Raw genomic sequence first — 10,911 nt, 5'->3', positions numbered from 1 at the left:
AGGATTTAGGTCTCATGGCATCTCAAGGTGTCAGCATTGCAGCCAGTGGGCTGAGGGAAATACAGCTTTATTCTGTAGCAATTGAAGAGCTACCCAGCTTTTATATTTTTGCAAATAAAAAATAGCACAGAAACTCCAAAGCACACAAAGAAGCTATATATTATTCTTTTTTTGTCATAGTACCCCAAAGAATTTAAAACTACTTTCACCCCTGGTGATAATCAATATAAATAGGACATATTCTCCTTGACTGGGCCTGCAATGTTGGGGTCCTTTGCCCCCCATTTCCCTCCCTTGGTGGCGCCACTGCGCTGACCTTATTTTGTCTTTACAGGAGAAGAGACAGGCGATGAAGACCCAGCGGTCCTTCCTGATCCCATTCTAACGTGTTCCTCAAGCGAGCGTGAGGACGCATGCAGGAGAGCCGTGGTCACCCCGCGGGACTCATCACCGCACAAGCGGCGACGTGTTGACCAGGCGTGCGCCAAACCGCGACGCGCCAGAACAGCGTTCACATATGAGCAACTGGTGGCACTGGAGAACAAGTTCCGCGCTACTCGGTACCTGTCCGTGTGCGAAAGACTGAACCTGGCTCTGTCCCTGAGTTTGACCGAAACGCAAGTGAAAATCTGGTTCCAGAACAGGAGAACCAAGTGGAAAAAACAGAACCCCGGGGCGGACAGCACCTTACAGACCGGCTCCAGCTCCCTGGTCAGTGTCAGTCCAAACCCACCGTCCTGCAGCTCAGGCTCCGGCGCCTTCCACCAAACTTTCTCTAACTTCAGCTCTGGGAGTGTGATTTTCCACACAGCCGGTGGTGTTCCGCTTTCATCCACTGGGGGGCTCTTGCATCCCTTTATGCCAAGTGGATTCGTTCAACCTTACTTTAACTGACATAAAACAAATGAAACTGACTCAGACTTTGAGCCAAATCATTTTTGAAATCTTTTCTTTTTTTTTGGTGAAAATATTTTCAGTACAGAAAATATTAATTGTTCATGTTATGTTAACTTTTTAAGGTTTCATTGATGTACAGCTAGTTTACACATTTATCCAGAGTTTTGAAATGTGTTAAGGATTTAATTTGATGAAAATATTAATAATGCATTTGAGTTGAAATATGAACCAATCTGAGTTCTTCGTTTTCACAAAAGCCTCTCCGTCTGTAGTTGCTAACAAATCCCCCTTCTTTTGTTTTATTGCTCCAACTGTGGCATATCTGTCTTGAAAGCTGACATGTTTCACCTGTATGATTAAGCTAAATGACATAAATGTAACTTTTCATAGAACAGTAAAAACATGCTTGTGTGTGTGTGTGGGGGGGGGGGTGCGTGTCTGCGTGTGTGTGTGTGTGTGTGTGTGTGTGTGTGTGGGTGTGTGCGTGCGTGTGTGTGTGTGTGTGTCTGCTTAATACACTGTAAGAACATTTCAAAAACAAGCTGCTGTTCTGGAAAGACCTCGAAAAACATTTAGATAAAAAATACATAATGATGATACTTTTCATGGCTGTCCTTGTCTAAGATCTAATTGTCTTTTTTGTGGGGCTGATTTTTTTTTCTTTATTAGACATAATAACTTGTAAAAGGAGATCTAATAGTTCACATGATAGGTTGATTCTATAGGCTTAGCTGCACAGACCCGTGGATCGGAAGGAGTGTCTATCTCCAGTGGTTACTGGGCCAGACGTGGGATACATCCTTGACAGATCACCACTCCATTAGAAGTCAATACACACAGTCAGGATAAACATGAGTCCATATACTTGTACATAATATCAATTTAAACGTAGACTCCATGTAGAAGGCTGCCAAGCCAGGATTTGAATCCATGACCTTTTCACTGCAAATGTGCAGCCCGGCACTCACCATTCAAGAGAAAATTCTTACTTTTCTGGGGGATATTTGTCTGATGAGTCAGGATTTCAGCTGTGGAATTCGATTTGTTCGGTCAAAATTTGGCATAAATAACATGAAAGTTTGGGTCCATCCTGCCGTGTATCAGCAGTTCAGGCTGTAGGCGGTGATGTGATGCAGTGGGAGATTGTTTTTCTTGACATACTTTTGGCCAAAACCAAACAACAAAACAAAAAATAGCACTACGGAATAAGAAATGCACAAAACAACCTTAAAATCCATACATATGTTCAATGTTGACATTTTTGACTTTTCAAAGAGAAAGGCTGCACAAGACAACAGGTCTTAAACACAGTTTCAGCTTTAGATGTAGCCTCCTTTGTTGTTTTTGCTGTAAGATGTGCGTACTGGCACTCAAAAAGAAAAAAAAAACAACTAAAATATCTTTTACATTTTTTCTTTTAAAGCACTATAGAGTTGTATAATTTGCAAAACTTGTTTCTTTAAACTCTTTAAAGTCTGAAAAAATACCTAGAATAAGAATTATACTCGTTGGTTTGAGTTTCACCCAAAAGGCAACACTTTGGACACCACCTGATAAATTCACTTCCACGATACAACCACAGAGTGTCGCTGTTTCTTTGCATATAAAAATGTCATTTTCTTCTCCTCTGTGTTCATCAACAACTGGAGTACAGCTGTGTTCTTTGTGATGTAGGAATTATTATGCTCATTATAAAAGATTTGATCTATTGATTTAGGTTTTTTTTATGGACTCTTGAACCTTTTTATTATTATTTTTGGTTATCACATATTTGCGTTTAAATCCTTGTTTGGTCCAGCTCTTTGCACAACCATTTACACCATGAGCCTTCCACTGTCCAATAACGGATTGAAGAGAGCTTTGTGAAATGCTCAAAGTGTAAGTAATTTTATGTAACCTAATCCCGTTTTATATGTTTACACAGCTTCTTGTTCTTCATGATGTTGTCACACAAATCTTCTCAAACAGACCACTTGACAGAACAGCTGGTGATTACTCACTACTGGATTTAATTACATCAAATAGTAAAAAAACCCTTATTGAGTATTTATGCCTCCTTGAATACTTGGAATTGTTACAAAGTGCCAAGAGACAACACGCTTTGTGAACTGGCAATATATAAATAAACTGGATTGAACTAATTAAGGGGACATCTGAAAAAAAGCTGGTAGCAGTGGATTTTATTTATGGGTATCAGATTAAAAAGTGCTGGTGGCAAATACATGCTACGCTTACTTGTAGAGCTTTTTGTTGCGCAATTTTTCACGCTGTCAATTAACAGCATGACATTGTATGTAAATCCAACTAAACATATTAAAGTGCGCTTTAGCAACGTTTAAAACGTGTGAAAAAGTTTAGGAAGACATTCTGTAAGACACTATATTACTCCACTCACACTTTGTTTGACTGATGCAACATTTTACCCAACAAGCCAACAGAGCAAGACCGACAACAAGAGCAACGTTGATCCATGTTGTCCATCAAGAGAGGATCGGCCGATTTCAAACCTGTCAGCCAGCATCATTAGCTGACATTTTGGCAGTGTGTTGTGCTTTCATTTGTTTGACTCTCTGGTCTAGGAAGGCACCTTTCTCTGTATGTTGAGAAGGTGAACATCCTGCTGATGGAGGTACTGTTTCTGGAGGGCAGACAAAAGTCTCCTGATATCACTCTGATTGTTAGATGGGTGTCAAGAAGCTTTAAATTGGAAGGAATTTTGTCACTTCTGTCAAAACTCGAAACATGTCTTCATGTCACTGAGGAGCTAGCATTCATCCTCCTCCCCCCCCCCCACCATTTCTCTCCTACATTCCTGACTCTCTCTATTTGTATCAACCCATATGTGCTTTCGCATACCGTCTTTGCAAAAGCTCACCAACTCACAGAGTCAGCAAAGCAGTAAATATATAGTATCCCTCTGACGGAGCTCTCAATTTTACCCCGGCGCATGTAAATGTCTGCCCTTTGGTTCAGGGATATTTTTCACTTGCATAAAGTGTAGAATGCAGGAGATTTGGCATCCTGATCAATAGTCTCCGAAATCCAGCATGAGGAACTCACACCGTACTTTGGCTTCAGGCAGCTCTGACATGACAATACGATGAATAATTTTGCGGTGTGTTTGAGGGGGTCGTATGGTCTTGGCGGAAAGGGTGCTTGTTTAAAATTCATGTTTGAGTGACTCTGCAAAGACAAGGTCACCACCGGGTCTGTGATGCAGGCATGCGTGTGGGTGTGTTTGTGTACATGTTTTATGTTTTCTTTTTTTTTTTTTTTGTGAGTGCGTCTGAGCCGCCAGCGCATGGGAGGAAAATTCCATCTGTAGCCCCCGTTTTCTGTACTTACCCGAGTTGCAGGCTTGAATAAATAAAAGTGAGCAGAGGATTTCCTGGTATGTGTGGATGTTATCTTCAGCTGCGGTGGTCCACAGGGACTGGACTCTTCTCCACCGAGGATCACAGGTCACAGGCAAGCAGAAAGTTGTACAGAGAGAAGAGTAGAAGTGCTTTGGAGTGAAAGGGTGAATAAAGTTTAAAGCTGCATGTAAATACCGGTAAAAGAGTCTGGCTCGATTGGCCCTTTGGGTCCTTAGAATTGTGCAAATCCAAGACTTTTAACCTGCTGGGGTCCACACTGAGGGAAGCCAAGAGTAAAACCTAACACCTACTTTATAACAAAAATCAAGTAAATATCAAATCTTAAGGCTGCATTAACATATTTTATTGATACTTCCACATTTATTTGCTTCTTAAATACACAATTTTGACAAATGTTGAATCAATGCAAGAAAAAGAAAACATGCAGAATTGGAGCTTATTGTGTGACACTTTTGTTTCCCTATAATGATGGAGCATCTGAGGTCACTATTTTGAACACTTATGAATAATAAAAATTACAATGTTCTGGCTTGTTGGGGGCACTCAGGATCTTCTGCAGAGAAGCAGAAGAAACCATTAGCTCAAAGCAACAAAATGCCAGATTACAGTTTACAAATGAACTCATTGACAAAAAGCTTTCCACTTTTGATGATTTTCTGCTCATGACGGATAACAGTAATGTTAAAATATTATCTCAGACCAATTAAATAAAACCTTTTTAATGCTGAATGTAAGCTTAATGAAAAGTATCTTTAACATCTGCTTATGTGTAATTTTCAAAACGTACTTTCAACCTAAACGAGCCTCATGAGAAAGCACACTGACCCATCACATTCACAAAAGCACACACATCTACACATGGATACACACATTGGTAGACATCTTGGGGTTAAGACCATATCCCAGGGGTTCACCTTCCTACTGCAAGACGACAACTTTACTAAACATGTACATGACAGTGGTGGATAAAACAGCAACTCAGTGAATTCAATGTTCCTCTTCAGAGGGTTTTTCACTCTGTTGTCATGGAAACATTACCTTTGTCATTGCAACCTGACCTAAAACTGGAAGAAATACATAAACTGCAAGTTCCTCATGCAAAAGCAGCATAAAACGCATCCGCGTGTCGAACATACAACAGAGAACTGTAAATGATATAAACTAATTTGTGTACATTGGTGCAGACTGTAGAGCAGACGGTGGCACCATCCCTTAGATTTGTTCTACAAACCAAGATGGCAACGGTTCAGATTTTTGCTCCTACGCCTCTGCCGCATATTTGAAAGTCTGACTCTTTCTCTCTGTACCGTGCAGTACGTGGGCTGCGTTGTCCTGCTGTTTGTGCTCTTATTAGGGCGAGAAAACACTAACTTCACTATCCTGTATTACTCGGGTTATTGAGGCCAGTTTATGAAAAGGCATGTTTCCAAAAAGCATCCTGGCCTTTATTCTCTCTTGTTTTAGTTTTTCAACACGTAAGCCCAGGTTTTTACTTTAGCATGTCAGCTCTTGCCAGCTTTCAAATAAATCTGAACTCTTTTATATCAACCTGTCTTGCTCTTTGAATGAATGGTTGTAATGCAGACAGACAGAAGGACATGGGCGTCTTTAGAGTACAAGCTTATCCTTCAGACTTTGCAGATTTCCTGTTAAAGTTTTTGACATCCCTCTGAGATATTTGTGGCTCATCTCATGCATACCCCCAGCACAGTAGGGGAGCAGTCAAAGCAGCAGGAGATAAAACTGATTTCTTCAGTGGCAGGCAGCATTATAGGCTCAAAAGCATCAACTTGTAATGGTTTGTTGGTCAGCTATAGAAAGTGATTAAATGGGGCTAGCATTGCAAACAGAGAAGCTAAGCTCTGTAGCATCTGTAATCTAAGAAACCTCAATAAACTGTTTATTATATGCATTTTTCAGAAGAACCACATTAAAGCAACAGCAGTTCACCTCCCTAAAGCCAAATGCGTATCCTTCCAAATCCAAACACTCCTTTTGTATTGCCTACAGTCTATTTTCATTTTGGCATTTACAAGAAAAATGCACCAAAATGAAATCACCACGTTAGCATCAAGTAAACATTCCTGTTTCTGTATTATGATGACATCATTCTCAAATATCTGCACACACAAACTGTCAGCAAAAAAAAAAAAAAAAAAGATAGATAATCTCAAAAGTATTTCCACTTTCAATGTGTCAAGTCGTTGCTGAGGTTCAGGGGTTTAAAAGCAGAAAACAAAAAAAAAGGAGCTTCTGTAACAAGTTTTCATGAGAGTGCACACCTTTAGCACCACAGAGAGAGTTAAAACGTCCATCCATATCAACAACACAATGCTAAGAAAGCTAAGTATTGCAATGACTGGTCCTGAGTTCAGAGCAAAAATTCGTCTGAAAATCCAGAGTAACCTAAGTAGCGCTATGGACAAGAAATAACCTCACCATTTGACATATTTAGAAAATCTTTGCAAGGCAAATGTTATCAAATCCTTGTTGATTACGTGGATAAACTGCCATAAAAGAGGACTGGATATGGTTTTTCAGTCAAAGCGCGCATAAAACGTAGAGTTTGACCAGGAATGAGAACATTTATGCAGATGTTTCTCTGTTTTTATATTTTTTTCCTAAATAAATGTGCTCCCTAGCTGACATATAAAGCATTTATGTCAAATTAAAGCTATTTTAACAGGATTGTAAAACTTAAGCCTTTATTTTGTTTTGCTGTCAAATCAAGTCAATACTCTGACTTCTTCAGGCCATCTTTACCCAGCTGTATTGACTTTTTTTAATGCATTATTTATAGCATCATTTTAATAGACCAATTATGGTGCTATAGTTGAAATGTCTCCCCAAAGGGGAAGCACATTTCTAGGATAAAACCTGATTTATATCAGTACAAATAGACCGGAGTAATACTGAATGTGATTTAGAAACTTGAGAAGGAGTTTCTTTTTCCAGGGAACTTTTCTTTTGGAAAAAAGTCCCAGCAAAGGTTTTGCACAAGAAAGTCTGGAAAATGCATGTTCTCTGCGAATGATGTCTTCAATTAATCTGCGGTATGCCGTGCGGTCCAATCCATGTTTCCCCTTCCCTCACAAACCTTTTGACTCCATGTGTTGTATTCTGTGGATGCGGGCCAAGGCAGACACGCTTATGATTACATGAGCTCTGGCAGAGGAGTTGAGCAGCAGATAAAAGCTAATTTTCCAAGGAAGAGGCTTGAGTCAGTGGGTGAAATGAAGGGGAAATCCAGATGCTTGAATCCACCAAACCTTTATGTTGAATTCCTAAACTAAAGACTGGTTCTTGAATGCTCAATATTAAAACAAATGTACAGTCGACCCTTTAATATGTTCACCCTTGAGCTACTGGATATTTTACTGCAGTTCTCACCCCACTGTAACACGAAGGAGCTTTATTATCAGGGTGTCATAACGATTGGGTAAATCTGGGTTTTGACATATTTTGTGGTCAGAGAGTATCAAATCTCTTTCAGTTTGTGGTTAGACTTTTCCTCAGCGGCTCCATGTGTGATTTTATCCTCCTTCTTCCCAACTCTACCAGAAGTGTTGCTTCACACTGAATGCATTCAAAGGTCATCGGCGCTAATAACAGAGGAGCACAAAGAGTTCAGCAGCCTGCTAATAACACAGACAGAGAGTTGTTAATAACACGCTTTGTGAGAGTCAAGAACCGCAAGGCTGGATGACACGATCTGTCCTCTCTTATTCACAAGTGGAGAAACTGCTCAGGCATTCGGTGACAGGTCAGTCAGCGTGTTGAAATCCGGGCAATCAGCAGCGAGATTGTTTGTGCGCTGTGCTTACGAGTACAGAATATCTTATGCAAAGTCGAAATGAAGTTACGCGTCGTGCAAACACGCAGGAATCCTTCTCACCACCTCAGTTACTTTGCAGTCTTTGAGAAGAAAACAGATTAGGTTGTGAAACTGTTCACATTTTGTCTCGTTACGACCTCAAACCTCTGTGTGCTTTGGAAGGATTTTACGTGATAGGCTGACAAGCGAAGAAAAAAGGATGCATGATTTCCAAACTACGTTGCAAATAAAAATCTAAAAAGTGTGTTGTGCTCTATTATTTGGGACCACTGTGTAAATATTACATATAGCCATCATTATCTTTAGTTATAACAGTAAGTGTTTGACAGGGTTGCTGGGTTTTAAAGTGAACCCAAATGCAGAAGAGGAGAGGCAGCAAGTAGGTGACGAAAGCATCATGAAAATGATGAACGAAGATGTACAAAAGACACAGGGAAATCAGGGAGCCAGAGCAGAACAAAAACAGGAACCAGGAACATAAAGCCGGCAAAGTACTGATGGGGAAATAACGGGATATAACAGGAGGAACCAGCCAGGAGTGAGAGGAGAAAAGGTGAAAAGGTGTATAGAGAGAGAAAGTAACACAGTAGCAAAGGTGAGTACACTGGGTACTAGGAAATGAATCTAACATAAAAGAATAAAAACATAGCCACATAAAAAGTTATGGTGGGCCGAACTTGGCCTTGAGTTTGACACGTGTTTTAGAGGATCTAGTGCTCACTTAACATTCTCTAGTTGGTGGGCAGACTGGTTGCTTCCTTGTTGAAGCTCTCCTTTAGACTCTGGGCTTATTACCTGGAAAACCTCCGTTTTAAGTCATTGCATGGAAAATCCATCCCTGGAATTTCTTTTTATAAAGGTCAGACTTGAAAGACAGCTTCTCCAACAAATAAAAGTCTCCCTATAGTTTCATTACATGTTGAGATCAACCAAAATTACTCTTTCTAAGGCTTTATGTGAATCGTTGCAACCTACAGCCTTCCAGATTGGAGATCCGCACACAAGGAACAGCAACTGAACAATCACCAACCTTAAAAGGTTATTGCTTTATCTCTGGACTAGCAAACTGTGAAGAAAACAATCAAATTAAATGAGAACAATATAAATATTCTTAGATTTATGCTTGATTCTCTGGAGCAAAGTTTCACATAGGGAAAACCAAAACATCTGATTTAGCCAGAAAACCTTTGGCGTAACCTTTAGATTCATTCAGAGTGAAAACCTGCGAAACATCTGCGACAATCAAAACAAATTCACCGACTGTTAACACCCAGAGACGCGCAACTGGGATCCCAATCAATTTACCGAGAACTGACAGCAATTACACTCATGCTCTCATGCACATGGATACACTCTAAAGGGAGGCAAGTTTATTCAAATGTGACTTATCTTTATTTAGCAGCAGCCGATTCCCAGGGCGCGCTCTTTCACGTGTCAGAAAGGAATCATTTTGCCTCTTTAAAGCCACAAATGGTCGGAGCTCCAAAGATTTATATGGCGGTGGCTTTTAGCATTTCATTTCACCGTCCTTTATTTTTCTGTTTACTCCCTGCAAGAACCAGATGTCATGACAAATGGGTGTAGAGTCCGCTCGAGACAAGATAATTAATTTCCTTCCTGTAAAGAAGAGGAAACGTGTCACCGACTTGAGAGGCCTGTATTATGTGGGATGTGCACTCCAAGGTTTCCATTTTTTGCAAGACAGTTTTTCTATCTGTGCCAAATCTATGTCAAAAATAATGTGGAGATCCATCCATCCATTTTCTTGACACCCTTGTCCCTCAGTGGGGTCGGGAGGGTTGCTGGTGCCTATCTCCAGCTAACGTTCCGGGCGAGAGGCGGGGTTCACCCTGGACAGGTCGCCAGTCTGTCACAGGGCAACACAGAGACACACAGGACAAACAACCATGCACACACACACCTATAGGGGCAATTTGGAGAGGCCAATTAACCTGACAGTCATGTTTTTGGACTGTGGGAGGAAACTGGAGTACCTGGAGAAAACCCACGCATGCACAGGGAGAACATGCAAACTCCATGCAGAAAGACTGGGGCTGGGAATCCAACCCAGAACCTTCTTGCTGCAAGGCAACAGCTCTACCAACTGCGCCACTGTGCAGCCCTAATGTGGAGATCATTCAAGAAAAACAAAAACATCTGACAGTGGTATTCTTTGCCACAAGATGCAGGAATTGCACTGTTGTTTTAACCAATGGATACTGGATACAGTTTATTTAATGTAATAACATGCATGAACGTGGGCCTACACCTGATCAATTTGAACACATTTTTGAGTAAGACTGATGACAAGTAGAGCTGCACTAAAATGAAATTTTGGGTTGATATCAATATCCGATATTAATAATGCTGCTGTGGCCGTAAACCGATGTTTGCCGATCATATATTATATTATAAATATTTCTCTACCATTTTGAAAACTTTAAAAGGAACTAGCAGAAACAGATGGCATCGAGATGAAAATAAATATCGGCTGTTCATAGCAATGTAGTTTTATTTAGTCATTTGTTTAAAAATGACTAATATTAGCCGATGTGCTGATATATTGTGCATCCCCAGTGAAAAGTAAGGAAAAAAAAATATCTAAGCTGCCCTTATTATCGTGTATTGAGTCTTCGAGTAACAATGAAATATAGATATGTCATAAAGATGGCCAAGTTCAGCAAAATAACAGCTTATGAGCTGTCTCTAGGAATAAAGTAGAAAAACATGAAAATTTGGTATATGTTACATTGTGAAACTTCTCCCCACTTTCCCTACTAGTTTATAAATTATGGATAACTT

The 10,911-nt window shown here is 40.2% G+C and overlaps 1 protein-coding gene across 1 annotated transcript; it reads left to right on the top strand.

Moving 5' to 3' along the window:
• Positions 1-315: 315 nt before the first annotated feature.
• nkx1.2la (NK1 transcription factor related 2-like,a) lies at positions 316-2,188 on the top strand (the record flags this gene model as incomplete). The annotated part of the gene is made up of 1 exon (XM_008429966.3): positions 316-2,188. A coding segment is annotated over one exon (579 nt), but the record flags the coding sequence as incomplete, so codon positions are not given.
• Positions 2,189-10,911: the final 8,723 nt, after the last annotated feature.

The sequence above is a fragment of the Poecilia reticulata genome, chromosome 15 (genome assembly GCF_904066995.2).
Source record: "Poecilia reticulata chromosome 15, P_reticulata-male-v2, whole genome shotgun sequence".
NCBI classification, from domain to species: Eukaryota; Metazoa; Chordata; class Actinopteri; order Cyprinodontiformes; family Poeciliidae; genus Poecilia; species Poecilia reticulata.
This window is presented reverse-complemented; position numbering and strand designations above follow the sequence as displayed.